This window comes from Bufo bufo, chromosome 7, assembly GCF_905171765.1.
Source record: "Bufo bufo chromosome 7, aBufBuf1.1, whole genome shotgun sequence".
NCBI classification, from domain to species: Eukaryota; Metazoa; Chordata; class Amphibia; order Anura; family Bufonidae; genus Bufo; species Bufo bufo.
In genome coordinates this window covers 200,791,832-200,808,143 of record NC_053395.1, presented here as the reverse complement: position 1 = coordinate 200,808,143, position 16,312 = coordinate 200,791,832, and the positions used below count along the sequence as shown (strand labels likewise).

The following is a 16,312-nucleotide window of genomic DNA, read 5'->3' as shown; positions in this document are numbered from 1 at the left end:
GTCACGGTTTGCAGCTTAGGATCAGAATGGACATCGTGCAGTAGTCAGGTTGGGAAGTGAAGGGTCAAATTCCGGAAACAGGCAGAAGTCGGTGCATGAACAGTCCAATGTATAACAGGGAAAGGTGCATAAAGTACAACTGGGTGGCCAGTCATTGGCTGTGGAACATTAGGGTCTGCATGCTGGCCCTTTAACAGCCAGAAAGAGCGTACGCTCTCTACGGACAGTGAGAGATGCTTTTGAAGCCTGCATGAGGGAACAGCAAGACTACTCCAGCAACCAGGCCCACTAGGAAGAAGGAGAGGAAGTCCAAAGATTCCAGGCTGCCTGAAAACAGGAGCAAAGGAATTTGGTGAGCAGAGCAGCAGCTGTGTCCACCAGAGAGAGTGGAACGGCAGCGGGCATGGGCTGCCACTATAGGGATGGAAAGATTTTGAGGAAGGACAATAAATACCATCCTGGATTGGAAACTTAAATTAATAACAGCAAGGGCCCCATCTTGATTTACAAATTGTTAAGAATCATGTTGTAGAACATTTCTTGACAGGTTTAGATGGCACAGTAACATGAACAAGTTTTACTCTTACTATGCTTTAGTGTTTGGTTCATTGATTTTGTACCAGAGATTAGACATACGGGGAATTCCATCTCCTCTTAGGCTGGAACTGTCTCTAATTTCTTGACATCTGTTTCAGCCTGGTAGTGAGGCAGTCACTTTATGAATAGTCCCATCAAAAAAGTTAAACCATCGGATATCTACTGATTTATCTGTTTTCAATAATCATATATATCCTTACAAGTCAAAGACCCTCATACACTCTTCATCTTCTGAACCTGGTTTTGTCACCATTTTGGCATCAGACACATCTCCATCAGACCGTGTGTATTAACCATCAATATACAGTATAATAACATTGTCCACTCTCACAAGACGTTATAAGTTCTTTTGCTTAATACCAACCTGTTTGGTTCTGTCCCTGTTGAGTCAACCAGTGAATTTGATCTTGACTTGGTGAGCTATAAAGAAGGGAAATTCTGTCATTCACACATCTGTGATAGTTGACATTTCGTAGTTCTGAATAAGACGCTGCAGACCGACTTGTAAACATAAGGAACCTTCTCTATTCATCTTTAAGTTCATGTAAAGCCTTCTAAAATTTCATGTAAAATCTGTGAATTGTCAACTGATTTATTAAAACCATCACCAGAGGTGACAATTCCACAATTTCACTGCTTTTACAGTAAATAAGCCATGTTTCCTCTGGAGATTGAACCTTTTTTCTCCAGCCTGAGAGGACACTTTATTGCCTTTTGATGTGCCTGTTTTTTAAACACTTCCTATTTCTCTCTGGGCAAGGGATAAAAAGGTGAAGAGCAATGAGAGAGTGTCACAGACTACCAAAGCAGATTGTGCATAAGGCAGTCTGAGAATCTGGTGACTGTTTTACATAAAAGTAGAGGGGATATTGAGTGAGACAACCCATGGCAGCAACAGTGTAAAGGACGGCACCGGACAATGTTTACTATACACTCACCTAAAGAATTATTAGGAACACCTGTTTTATTTCTCATTAATGCAATTATCTAGTCAACCAATCACATGGCAGTTGCTTCAATGCATGTAGGGTTGTGGTCCTGGTCAAGACAATCTCCTGAACTCCAAACTGAATGTCAGAATGGTAAAGAAAGGTGATTTAAGCAATTTTGAGCGTGGCATGGTTGTTGGTGCCAGACGGGCCGGTCTGAGTATTTCACAATCTGCTCAGTTACTGGGATTTTCACGCACAACCATTTCTAGGGTTTACAAAGAATGGTGTGAAAAGGGAAAAACATCCAGTATGCGGCAGTCCTGTGGGCAAAAATGCCTTGTGGATGCTAGAGGTCAGAGGAGAATGGTCCGACTGATTCAAGCTGATAGAAGAGCAACGTTGACTGAAATAACCACTCGTTACAACCGAGGTATGCAGCAAAGCATTTGTGAAGCCACAACACGCACAACCTTGAGGCAGATGGGCTACAACAGCAGAAGACCCCACCGGGTAACACTCATCTCCACTACAAATAGGAAAAAAGAGGCTACAATTTGCACGAGCTCACAAAAATTGGACTGTTGAAGACTGGAAAAATGTTGCCTGGTCTGATGAGTCTCGATTTCTGTTGAGACATTCAAATGGTAGAGTCCGAATTTGGCGTAAACAGAATGAGAACATGTATCCATCATGCCTTGTTACCACTGTGCAGGCTGGTGGTGTAATGGTGTGGGGGATGTTTTCTGGGCACACTTTAGGCCCCTTAGTGCCAATTGGGCATCGTTTAAATGCCACGGGCTACCTGAGCATTGTTTCTGACCATGTCCATCCCTTCATGACCACCATGTACCCATCCTCTGATGGCTACTTCCAGCAGGATAATGCACCATGTCACAAAGCTCGAATCATTTCAAATTGGTTTCTTGAACATGACAATGAGTTCACTGTACTAAAATGGCCCCCACAGTCACCAGATCTCAACCCAATAGAGCATCTTTGGGATGTGGTGGAATGGGAGCTTCGTGCCCTGGATGTGCATGCCTCAAATCTCCATCAACTGCAAGATGCTATCCTATCAATATGGGCCAACATTTCTAAAGAATGCTATCAGCACCTTGTTGAATCAATGCCACATAGAATTAAGGCAGTTCTGAAGGCAAAAGGGGGTCCAACACCGTATTAGTATGGTGTTCCTAATAATTCTTTAGGTGAGTGTATAGTCTACATCTATAGTAGTGTTGAGCAGGAGGTGCCATATTCGATTTCGCGATACTTCGCGAATATTCGCTCGAATATTCATCTTATTTTCGTCAAAATCGAATATTCTTCATTTTTGTATTTATCGCGATTAATATGCGATTTAATCATTCGCATATTGCGATTTTTAAGCTTAGAATTAGAAGTTATAAATTATAACTTCTAATTGCCTTATAACTTAATAATAAGGCAACTTTCCTATTCTTTAATCTTGGAGATCTAGATTTAACACAAATATAGCGCTATATTCTAAGTCTTTATATTAATAAAAGAATAAAGATAGCGAAGTATTCTTTATTCTACATCAACGAAGATAGCGAAGTATTCTACATCAACGAAGATAGCGAAGTATTCTACAATGTAGAATACTTCGCTATCTTCGTTGATGTAGAATACTTCGCTATCTTCATTGATGTAGAACACTTTTCTATCTTCGTTGATGTAGAATACTTTGCTATCTTCGTTGATGTAGAATACTTTGCTATCTTCGTTGATGTAGAATCTACATAAACGAAGATAGCAAAGTATTCTACATCTTTCTCAATTTAAGTTATTATCGCATTGCGATTACAACTTAGGCGATTTTGATAATGGTGGTATTGGGAGAATTAACGGTCGGATAACGAATATAGTACTATATCTATAAAATAGTGGATTATAAAAGTCGGTTAATAATAATAGCAAATATTATCGCATTGCGATTACAAATTAGCACTGCTAGATTCCATATTCGTTAACTTCGTTAATTCTAGCAAGCTGACCCATTCCATTAGAGACCCAGCAGCAGCTACAAGTTAAAATCGCAATGCGATTAATATAACTTGAATTAATCGCATTGGGATTTCAACTTTGACCTCGTTTACTAAATTACTTTCAATTAGCGAGGATGACGAATATATTTATTAGTCAAAACTAAATATTCTCCATCTTCGCTAATTCAAGAAAGCCAACCATTGTAAACCAGGTACAAGTTAAAATCGTTATGCGATTTATTCAAGTTATATTATTCGCATTGCGATTGCAACTTGATTATCAAATCCGACAGTACATTCTAGCATGGAGGCGTTCCCATGGTGATGGGGACGCTCCAGGCGCACGCGAAGTAGATAGAGGCGGCAACGGGCACTGACTTGAGCGGGCAGGAAGCAGGGAATCATCTCTTAAAAGTACCGCCTTTTGAAAAGCTAGGGTAACAATAAAAAATAAAAATAAAAAAAGAATATTTAAAATAACGAATATATAGCACTGAATTCAAAATATTCGCGAATTAGCGAAGTGACGATATTCGATAAAAAATTTCGCTATTCGAATATTCGCGCTCAACACTAATCTATAGTACATTTTTTATTGTGAACCAACGGGTCTCTTCTATGTGTAGTTATTGTATATTTTCTCACTTTATAACTGGAGGAAAATAATAAAAAAAAGTTTAATCTCCAGAGATGACAGAGCTTCTTTATGGTAAGGGCAGTAGAATTTTCTACCTGGCTTTGGTAAAAAAAAACAGTTGATAACCTCAGAAAAGACATACATTTCTTGAAATAAAACAATGTAGGTACAGTGGGGCAAAAAAGTATTTAGTCAACCACCAATTGTGCAAGTTCTCCCACTTAAAAAGATGAGAGAGGCCTGTAATTTAGGTAAACCTCAACTATGAGAGACATAATGAGAAAAATCCAGAAAATCACATTGATTTTAAAGAATTTATTTGCAAATTATGGGGGAAAATAAGTATTTGGTCAATAACAAAAGTTCATCTCAATACTTTGTTATATACCCTTTGTTGGCAATGACAGAGGTCAAACGTTTTCTGTAAGTCTTCACAAGGTTTTCACACACTGTTGCTGGTATTTTGGCCCATTCCTCCATGCAGATCTCCTCCAGAGCAGTGATGTTTTTAGGCTGTCGCTGGGCAACACAGACTTTCAACTCCCTCCAAAGGTTTTCTATTGGGTTGAGATTTGGAGACTGGCTAGGCTACTCCAGGACCTTCTTACGAAGCCACTCCTTTGCCCGGGCGGTGTGTTTGGGATCATTGTCATGCTGAAAGACCCAGCCACGTTTTGTCTCAAATGCCCTTGCTCATGGAAGGAGTTCACTAAAAATCTCACGATACATGGCCCCATTCATTCTTTCCTTTACACGGATCAGTAGTCCTGGTCCCTTTGCAGAAAAACAGCCCCAAAGCATAATGTTTCCACCCCCATGCTTCACAGTAGGGATGGTGTTCTTTGAATGCAACTTAGCATTCTTTCTCCTCCAAACACGAGGAGTTGAGTTTTTACCAAAAAGTTCTACTTTGGTTTTATCTGACCATATGACATTCTCCCAATCCTCTTCTGGATCATCCAAATGCTCTCTAGCAAACTTCAGATGGGCCCGGACATGTACTGGCTTAAGCAGGGGGACACGTCTGGCACTGCAGGATTTGAGTCCCTGGCGGCGTAGTGTGTTACTTATGGTAGCCTTTGTTACTTTGGTCCCAGCTCTCTGCAGGTCATTTACTAAGATCTTGCGTGGAGCACATGTGCCATTAATACAGGTAACGAGTGAAGGACAGAGGAGCCTCTTAAAGGGGTTCTGCAGTTTGCTTAAACTGATGATCTATCCTCTGGATAGATCATCAGAATCTGATCGGCGGTGGTCCGACATCCGGGACCCCCGCCGATCAGCTGTTTGAGAGGGGAGCGGCTCTCCAGGAGCGCCGTGGCCTTCTCACTGTTTACCGCAGGCCCAGTAGCATCACGACTTGTATCAACTGGCCTGTGAACAGAGCTTAGCCGTGCCCAGGCCAGTTAATACTAGTCGTGACGTCACTGGGCCTGCGGTAAACAGTGAGAAGGCCGCGGCGCTCCTGGAGTGCTGCTGCCTTCTCAAACAGCTGATCGCGGAGGTCCCGGGTGTCGGACCCCCGCCGATCAGATGCTGATGATCTATCCAGAGGATAGATCATCAGTTTAAACAAACTGCAGAACCCCTTTAAAGAAGAAGTTACAGGTCTGTGAGAGCCAGAAATCTTGCTTGTTTGTAGGTGACCAAATACTTATTTTACCAAGGAATTTACCAATTAATTCATTAGAAATCCTACAATGTAAATATCATACTGTAAAAGTATATAATCCTTGAGGTTCCAGCCTGATGATCATTTTATACCGTTTTAATCACTCATTTGTTCATGCATTCTTGAGGTTTTTGCCTTCATATGGATTAATAGGTGGGACTAAGATCTAAGCTTCCCCCTACCACCTCTTCCCTTCTATCCATGCATGTCCTCTTCTTTCCTTAGTTTGAACTTAATGGACATACGCTTTTTTTTATACCATACTACTGTAGGTCATACATGTTGGATCCCAGTGGAACACTGCACAAAATAACCTTGCATTGCGTGTTGCCAGGGGTGGATCTCACCACCATGCAATCAGAACTGACTAATGCAATGGTGAACGTAACTCCTGTGAAGCCCGTTCAGCTGCACAGGGACTCATATGGGCAGGTGACCCTTACAAGCTGTAAAGCAGTAGCTGACGTGCCCAGCTGCACTGCTTAGGCTACTTTCACACTAGCGTTCGGAGCGGGTCCGTCTGATGTTTCATCAGACGGATCCGCTCCTATAATGCAGACGTTTGCATCCGTTCAGAACGGATCCGTCTGCATTATAACTTAGAAATTTTTCGAAGTGTGAAAGTAGCCTGAGCGGATCCGTTCAGACTTTACATTGAAAGTCAATGGGGGACGGATCCGCTTGAAGATTGAGCCATATGGTGTCATCTTCAAGCGGATCTGTCCCCATTGACTTCCATTAGAAGTCTGGACGGATCCGCTCGCCTCCGCACGGCCAGACGGCCACCCGAACGCTGCAAGCAGTGTTCAGGTGTCCGCTCACTGAGCGGAGCGGAGGCTGAGCGCTGGCAGGCGGATGCATTCTCAGTGGATCCGCCTCCACTGAGAATGCATTGGGGCCAGACGGATGTGTTCGGGGCCGCTCGTGAGCCCCTTCAAACGGAGCTCACGAGCGGAGCCCCGAACGCTAGTGTGAAAGTAGCCTAAGTTGAAAGTGGGCTTAACGAGTGGAGCTTAGCAGTGCAATGGGGTGGGGCTTAGCGGTATGATGGCGCCTAGAGACAAACCTTTGATTAGGGCCCCAAAAATGCAAATTCAGCATCTTAAGGTTGCTGATAAGTGCACTATTGACTGATTGCTATCTTTTTTACACAAAATTTAATGCATCAATTTTCTTCATCATGACTCTCTCCTGTAAGACATGATTGTGCTTGCTCCTACATTTTAAACCATGCCAGGTCAAGACAAAAACAATTCTCAGTTCCATAACCAGTCAGGTATTTCTTAAGCATCACTTTACATTTGTCTTTTAAGTTGTTGCAGTGTGATGAGGTGCAAGGGTTTGACATCTAAAAGGAAAGTTTGCAGGTCGGTATTTTGAGATGGTCTACTCTCAATGATGGGAAAATTAAGTCATGGAGCTTTGTCTGGTTTAGAAAAGCCTTTTCAAACAACCTAAAGATATGCAATATATAAATTTACTTCTGACTACAAGAGGCATCAGACCTTATGTAAAGTACTAGAAGGCCTCTCAAGACCACATTTCTTCTCCATTTAGATTAGATAAATCCAGTACAACAATGCTAAATAATTTGGCACTATACCTCTATATCTTTTCTAAATTCATGGGCTGTGTGACCTTTCCAGAAGCCAAGGCTCGTTCACCAAAATTCACGTACAAGTAGTAGAATTAATTACAGTGGTGTTGCCCAGCTGAATCAAGAATCGTAGTGTTATCATTATTAGTAAGGAGCAATCACTAAGAGAAGATACTTGACTGGCTACTGGGGGCAACACTTCCATTTTCTCTGTACTAATGTATATTAAAAAAAAAAATCAAATTTCTTTATCTAATATTATATTACTCAATGAACACTTCCCCCTGACCGCTGGACACAAAAGGTTTGCAGTCTGTAACTATGGAGATATATAGGTTTGTATGAGTTGCATACAGTGGCCATCTCATAAAAATAACAATAAATAATCACCAGTTCCTACTATTGGCCATTATTTTCAGGCATGGTAAAGAGAGCAGTACTTTGGGTTTCTGGGCAATATAAATGTGTTGTCTGGGTGATGCACTTCCTCATTATGGAGAGGGTGTAGTATGTATATGGACTGTGGAGTATTGTAGGGCAGACAATGTTCCTCTGGGTTTCTGGGAAAAATATATGCAAATTAGTATGTCTAACATTAGCTGGCATCAGAAATAATTACCTTTATTTTCTTTTTTTGTCAAGAAAGCTAATTTGCATATCTTTGGGATTTTGGGAAAGATATTTAAATTAACTTTACTGACAAAACGGATATGATGCCAGCTGCTATTAGACATGCTCTCTCTCACTCTCTCTCTCTCTTTCTCTCCATCTTTCTCTCCATCTCTCAAAAATATGAGACCAGATTGTATTATAAACCAATTTCTAGTGCAATTGGTGCATATTTGATTCAGACGTGAATCAAATTGTTTTAAAAAAAAACTAGAATTTTATAAAATTCACTCATTTATTTGCATTGCCTTGTGATAGGTTTGGTCTATATGTCTTAGTAAAGGAACCTTTGATTGTCATATTTTTTCACCAGGAAAGATAGATAGATAGATAGATAGATAGATAGATAGATAGATAGATAGATAACTACTTTCTAGTGGCTAAATCACCAGCAAGTGTTAATCCTATCAAATGATAATACTTTCAGTCTTTTTGATTTTAAGAGTTTGTGTTATAAATCATCTGAAAATGCACCATCTAAAGTTGAATGTTCTACAAGCAAGTTAAGAATTCCCCAATTGTGTTTACAGTTCCATATATCCTCTTGTCCTTATGGTTTTAGTTCATTTTCAAAAACATTTTGCCTCCTACAGTTTTTACAATTGACCTACCTGTTTGTGGCCCCTTGGTAATGTTGCTAAGGCTTGTGCCAAGTAATAACTCCCTCTACCACCATCCAAGCCGTTACTCCACAATGCTTTGGAACAAGCTCCGGAATCGCTACAAACAAGAGGAGATCCACCACTCATGTCCATTGTCCTTGGCCTCATCATAGACATGATGATGTTCTGCCAGCCAGTTCTCTACTCATAAATTTCATATCTGCTTAGAGAAGAGAAAATACATTGCCTGCTGTAAATGAGAACGGAAATCTAGTCTTTGTGGTTTCCTATGTAAAGCTTGTAAACTGTATGTGAGACCAGAGGAGCTTTATGTGTCTAGGTTAACCCTTGCACAACAAATTCTTCTTAAACCTGACAACTGAGAAACATTGACAAAACAAATGTGCGTACAGGAAGATTGCAAAATAGTTTCTCATAGGATCTCATTCTCAGAATATGCATCATAAAGGCAAATTAGACTGAGAGCTCCACTGGAGACAGGGGCTGGCATGTAAGTGATTATAATTACAGCTCATTTTTTAAAACCGCCGTTCCCCATTACCTTGCAGGAGAGAAGGATCCAGACGGAAGGGGTGGCTAAAAATTAAGTACATTCAATGGCATTTTAATATGTGCATACATAAACATGCATATATAAGGGATCATTAAAGGGATTCAATATCTTTCTTACTTTATGACATGCCACATTTCATAAAAACTAATATTGGAGAAGTTGAGACCACCACTTATGTTCAAATAGAGTGGTAGACAATTTCAACTATGACCAATCCCTCATTATTTTTTTAGGTGGATATGGCCATAGCCAAGGTTCCTTCAAAGTGGGTTTGTAATACTACTGAAACACACAAGCAAAAAGTCAAATGGAGAAGAATGAATCAAGTCTAGAGCCATGGGTCCAAAGAGCAGCACTACGGTTATTTTCAGACAAGGCTGTTTGACATCAGAACATCTTGCTTCTTAAGGCTGACTGGTGGCTACAGGTTACCTTTTCTTCAATGTCACATGACCCTAACCTTAGTGTGCTGTCAATTGGTTTTAACCATTTTAGCATTTATGTGTCCTCTTTTCTTTTTTACCTTACCCTGCTGATAAGTATAACTTTCTTCCTTTTTCTTCTACTCGCAGATGTGCTTCTCACTGTTCCCCACGCTTCCTCCTTAACCCTTCACATCCACGCAATTTCTCACCCTCCAAGTCGAAGAGGCAGCGAGTTGATTTTGTCTTTCGGTGGAGACATCAGATACTGCAACTAAACTATGTCAGTTTAATGACAAGTCATTTATCAGGACTTGACAGAGGAGTTCAGGGTGTGTCTGGCTTGTCACAGAATTCTTGAAATTCACAAAAATGAGAATATATAGTAAATTATATATTTACCATGACATTAGAAAGTAGATATGAAGGAAGCCACAAAAGCAATTAGATTCAACCATAGGTGTTCTGTGAGTGATTTGGGCTCGTGAACATGTTCATGAACCCATTACTAGCCTCCACAGCCATGGTACACTCAGTTTGGGTTCATAAATTATATTTAAGGAGAACACAATATGTAAACTACAAATTGGCGTGGTGATGAAAAGCAGGAAGTGTTCAACCCCATATGCAGTGGTGCATCTATACCGGGGGGCAGATCCTGCACTTGTGGTCCGCTGCTAATGCCATTCCCTAGCCAAAATGCATACAATAGAGGACCCCCGTAGCGCACCACAAGTACAACAATAGACATCCTACACAGGATAACAAATGTGTGGATGTGTGGGCTCAGAGCTCTCTCCCTCCTCCCATTGAAAGCATAGTTGCATGCTGGAGGTAACTGGGAGTTTGCTCTGAGTCAGACCTTGCGCTCCTGTAATTGACCCACTGGCTCCTGGTATTGCCCATACGGCACAGGTAGGTTTAGCGTTAGGTCCCGAGCTACTTGAGAAACCTTGGCGCGGTGCTTGGGCTCAGACATGTCCTCCACAGTAGGATATGTTGCCTAATCTCTCAATTTTACATCAGTATGAGGGTTTAGTAAGAACGCAGAGTGCACCTGTCTTTGTATAAGTTATTGGTAAGGAGAACTTACTAACATTTCTTTTCTTGTAGGTAATGCCCCCTCCCTTCCTTTCTGACAATGTGTTGAAGGTCATTTTCCTAATCCAGAGTGGTTAGTTTTAGGGTTCAATCAATTGTTCTCATGTTGTGTTGCTCTAGATTAGGGGTCAGCAGCCTTTGGCACTCCAGCTGCTGTAAAACTACAACTCCCAGCATGCAAACATGATTGGCTGTTCTTCTAACTCCCACAGAAGTGAAAGAAGCATTCTGGGAGTTGTTGTTTCTGAACAGCTGGAGTTCCGGAGGTTGACGATCCCTGATCTTGAGGAAGGGATTTTCTTCTTCTCACAATCCAATACAGAGGTACAATATGCTGGGTGGTTACAAGTCATATAGGGCACTGAAGCTTAATGGTTACAGCTCACTCTAAGTGCTACTGCTACTTTAATGCTCCAAAACATACTCGAACATTGTTTCTAATTTAAGCACTGTAATTTTCTTTCAGGTCTCTGTTCATTTCACAGGACCTACAGGCTTATGGCATTTCCATACAATTTGCAGTAGCCCCTACTGAGTAAACTATACCTATCTCACTCTCGTTCAGTCTACTATCCTATAATACTGAACCAATCAGGCCACACAACAGGCCTCAGGGCAGCCAGCTGTCCACCAGTTCTCCTCCACACAGCTGTATCCTCCTCCTGGTATGAGTTTAGCACTACCCAATGCACTTTAGCTTTTAGCTGGACTGGCACCTCTCACAACCCCAGCACACTCCCCAGAACTGACCACTCCCAGACAATCAAAATGGTTGAGCCATGCCACCCTACCAATGTCCCACATAGTTATCTCAGTCCTAGAGTATATTGTTATGCCCCCAGCTGCCATACTGGCTGCTTCTCTGGCAGGCATGGTGCTGTACTCAGCTCCAGTGCTGCCCATGTGAGGGAGACTGGTAGGCTGTGTGGCCTTGTTGTGGTACCCCCATGCTGGAAAGTCAGGCTCACACCATCAGTGTCTACGATCATTGTGCTCCTGCCGTAATGATCCATGGTTAGGCGAAATATATACATATGGAGAAAAGAACAGTTCAGTACAGCTGCTATTCTCCTAAGGAGTAGGTACCACAACTCATCTTCTGCTGTTTTTTTAAAGGGCATCTGTCCCTATGACACTGGCTGACCTGTTACATGTGCGCTTGGCAGCTGAAGGCATTTGTGTTGGTCCCATGTTCATATGTGTCCACATTGCTGATAAAAATTATGTTTTAATATATGCAAATGAGCCCCTAGGTGCAACAGGGGTGTTGTCGTTATACCTAGAGGCTCTGCTCTCTTTGAAACTGCCACGCCCCCTGCACTTTGATTGACAGGGCCATGGCGTGATGTGGTTTTCACTACCTGGTCCTGTCAATCAAAATGCAGAGAATGTGACAGTTACAGAGAGAGCAGAGCCTCTAAGTGTAACAGCAACCCCTCCCCCCCCCCCCGTTGCTTCTGGAACGTCCTGGTAGATGGCACAGATGTGTCCACTTTTACCTTATTTGCTGAAGAAGTTCAATTACTCATGAAACACAATAAATTCAATATTGCAACATGCTAACAAAACCCTTTCATTGAAATATTAAGTGACAGACAATCATCTTCTACCCAAGCCAAAGAGATTACCCTGAGACTGCTTGTCCTACGAGTTTTAATCTTGACGAATAACAAGTGTGATTATGAGTCAGAGTTTCAATAATGAAATGAGTTCATTTCCTTCATTTAGATTAAGCATTTTTTATGTAATGCATTTTTTTATGATTGTGATTGAAATCATGAGCAGTTATTGGTAAATTATAATTATTCCAAGAACTGAAATTAATATATATATATATATATATATTGCTGAAATGCAGAGATAATTGAATCAGATGTATGAATGAGACGCACAGGAAATATAAGATATAAGATATAAATAAATGACTAAGAGCATTGTGGGTAGTTTTATTAAGGACACAACTTATCATTCTCCCCCGCATTACACAGTCATGCATGTGGCGGTAAGAGGTCCTAAGGTAAAGATAAAACTAAGGTCCTTTAGATGAGTTGCTCGACCCTACGAATTTCTACACTTGAGAAAAAAAGTCCTAGTTCCACCATCTCATTATCCATTTCCTTGTTAGCCAGGTATGTGGAAACCATATGCCTGTGAGAGTCCCACCTTCCGTTAAAATGGAGCCAAGTCTAGTATGGAGTGAGCCCCTCCTCCCAGGAGCCCCAATGTAGCCACATGTGTTTGCCCTTGAAACACAATACACTCACCTAAAGAATTATTAGGAACACCATACTAATACGGTGTTGGACCCCCTTTTGCCTTCAGAACTGCCTTAATTCTACGTGGCATTGATTCAACAAGGTGCTGATAGCATTCTTTAGAAATGTTGGCCCATATTGATAGGATAGCATCTTGCAGTTGATGGAGATTTGAGGGATGCTCATCCAGGGCACGAAGCTCCCGTTCCACCACATCCCAAAGATGCTCTATTGGGTTGAGATCTGGTGACTGTGGGGGCCATTTTAGTACAGTGAACTCATTGTCATGTTCAAGAAACCAATTTGAAATGATTCGAGCTTTGTGACATGGTGCATTATCCTGCTGGAAGTAGCCATCAGAGGATGGATACATGTTCTCATTCTGTTTACGCCAAATTCGGACTCTACCATTTGAATGTCTCAACAGAAATCGAGACTCATCAGACCAGGCAACATTTTTCCAGTCTTCAACAGTCCAATTTTGGTGAGCTCGTGCAAATTGTAGCCTCTTTTTCCTATTTGTAGTGGAGATGAGTGGTACCCGGTGGGGTCTTCTGCTGTTGTAGCCCATCCGCCTCAAGGTTGTGCATGTTGTGGCTTCCCAAATGCTTTGCTGCATACCTCGGTTGTAACGAGTGGTTATTTCAGTCAACGTTGCTCTTCTATCAGCTTGAATCAGTCGGCCCATTCTCCTCTGACCTCTAGCATCCACAAGGCATTTTTGCCCACAGGACTGCCGCATACTGGATGTTTTTCCCTTTTCACACCATTCTTTGTAAACCCTAGAAATTGTTGTGCGTGAAAATCCCAGTAACTGAGTAGATTGTGAAATACTCAGACCGGCCCGTCTGGCACCAACAACCATGCCACGCTCAAAATTGCTTAAATCACCTTTCTTTCCCATTCTGACATTCAGTTTGGAGTTCAGGAGATTGTCTTGACCAGGACGACCCCCCTAAATGCATTGAAGCAACTGCTATGTGATTGGTTGACTAGATAATTGCATTAATGAGAAATAGAACAGGTGTTCCTAATAATTCTTTAGGTGAGTGTATATATACAACAGACAGTGTATATCTAAATGAATTGGCCTTTAACCAGGTCATTTAATTCTTCCAGTTTCTTATATGTAGAATTATTTACATTTTCACATTATTGGAGTTCTCTAAAACTCTCAGAACAATCCCCCAATTGAAAATACAGTGGATTAGATCCCTGTCTCCGCTAAAGGTGGTCCTTGTGGTCCTACTTAGATGTGGTCCTATCAGATTCCTTCATCATTAAGCATAGAATTTAGTAGATTCACATAGGGACCCTTTAGTTTTAAATTTCAAGGGGCTATCACAGCAAAACGCCAGTGGTGTCCCACCGGAATACATATTTCCTGCATGTCTAGAAGCACCAGGAAATAGAGACCAATGGGGGACCCGAGAATCATTCGGTAGCCGCAGGGTATCGGTTATGTGAGTATGATTTATTTCTTTCTTTATTTCTTTCTTTGTTTATTTATTTATTTTTAATAATTTCTATCACCCAGACAACCACTAATATACTAATATTTGAAGCAATACACTTTAGCATAGATGTCCTGTATATGAAATCCAAGTTTTTAGATATTTTCACCAGCCATCCATGACATGGCTCATTTTTCACTATTTAGCTGCCAATAGCATAGTACTGAGGTGTGTAGAGCTCCAAATGTATGCACAGAGAATTCTGGCTGCTTGCAGCCACCACTAGAGGGAGCTCATTAGTTTACTGCATACAGAGAACTCCAGCTGCCTTCAGCCACCATTAGAGGGAGCTCATTAGTTTACTGCATACAGACTAGAGGGAGCTTAGGAGTTTGCCACATAATATATTATTATTGAGCTCAATGTATAAGTACAGTAGTATAGAGTAAGCTCCCCCTATTGATAGCTTCACATACCAGAATTTTATCATGTCTACGCTGAAGATTTGGATCTCTTTCTAACAAAAATCAGAGTTTTAGACGCTTTAAATCTGCACACAATTGTGTTAAAAGGTGGGCATTTACTTTAAGCCATAGCTATATTGGTTTTGCTTACCTAATATTTATTTTCTTTAACCCCTTAGTGACCAGCCTGTTTTTAGCCTTACTGACCAAGCATTTTTTCTTCCTTTTTTCATCGTCGCATTCCAAGAGCTATACCTTTTTTTTTTTCTGTCTATATAGCTGTATGAGGTCTTGTTTTTTGCAGGAAAAGTTGTAGTTTTTAATGGCGCCATTTTGGGGTACACATAACTTTCTGATTAACTTTTATTAACACTTTCTGGGAGGGAGATGGGAAAAAAAGCAATTCTTCCACTGTGTTTTTAAGTTATAAATTTCCAGCGATAATTTTTCGGTAAAAATAACATAATACCTTTATTCTCTGGGTCAGTAAAATTATAGTGATACCAAATAAATCGTTTTTTTTTTTTTTTTTTGCTAGTTTATTGCAATAAAACGTTTTTGTTTTTTTTAAAGGAATTTTTTTTTTTTGCATCGCTACTTCCCAAAACCTATAACTTTTATATTTTACTTTCTATGGAGTTTTGTGAGGGTTTGATTTTTGCGGGACGACTTGTATTTTTCATTAGTATCATTTTGGAGTAAATGATGCTTTTTGATCGCTTTTTTGGTGGCAACTAAGAATAAAAAAATAATCTTATTTTTTTACGGCATTCACCGCAGGGGATAATTTACATGATATTTATGTAATCCAGGTCCTTATGGATGCGGCAATACCAAACATATGGGGAAGATTTTTTTTTTTTTTTTTTTCATTGAAAAGGGTATTTTCAATGGGAAAAAAAGCGTATTTTTTAATGGATTTTTTTATTTAATAAATTTTTTATTTTTACCACTTAATAGTCCCACAAGGGGACTATAACAGACAGCATTTTGATTGATTTTAAAATGCAATGCACTTTCTCTATAGTGCATTGCATTTTAATGCTATTCTGACATTGACCAGCAGGCTGTGCGAGAGAGGCGCAGCCTGCTGGAAATTACTCAAGGCTGTTTTGGGGCCTACATGAGACCCCAGCCAGCCTTCACACACATCGTCACCACGCGATCGCATTTGCGGGGTACCGATGGGAGACAGGGGGAATCCGCTCCCTCTGTCAGCACTTTGCATGCGGTGGGAGCCATTGTCCACGGCATGTAAAGTGTTAAGCAGCCTGGATCAGCACTCCTGCTGGTCTGGGCTGTTAGAGCAGGGTCGTGGCTCTCATGT

At 40.9% G+C, this 16,312-nt stretch overlaps 1 protein-coding gene across 2 annotated transcripts in view; it reads right to left on the bottom strand.

Annotated features, from left to right (window-relative positions):
- The window catches only part of LOC121008592 (cytohesin 1 interacting protein), a 44,286-nt gene extending 34,329 nt beyond the window's left edge, over positions 1–9,957 (bottom strand). The window contains exons 1-3 of one of the 2 annotated variants that reach the window (XM_040441230.1): positions 9,813–9,957; positions 8,725–8,935; positions 962–1,017 (exon numbers count right to left, since the gene is read on the bottom strand). In XM_040441230.1, the coding sequence (XP_040297164.1) occupies positions 962–1,017; positions 8,725–8,892 (224 nt within the window). In that variant the 5' untranslated portion in view covers positions 8,893–8,935; positions 9,813–9,957. The remainder of the gene's footprint in view (positions 1–961; positions 1,018–8,724; positions 8,936–9,812) is intronic. The other variant, XM_040441231.1, reaches the window with a different exon arrangement.
- Positions 9,958–16,312: the final 6,355 nt, after the last annotated feature.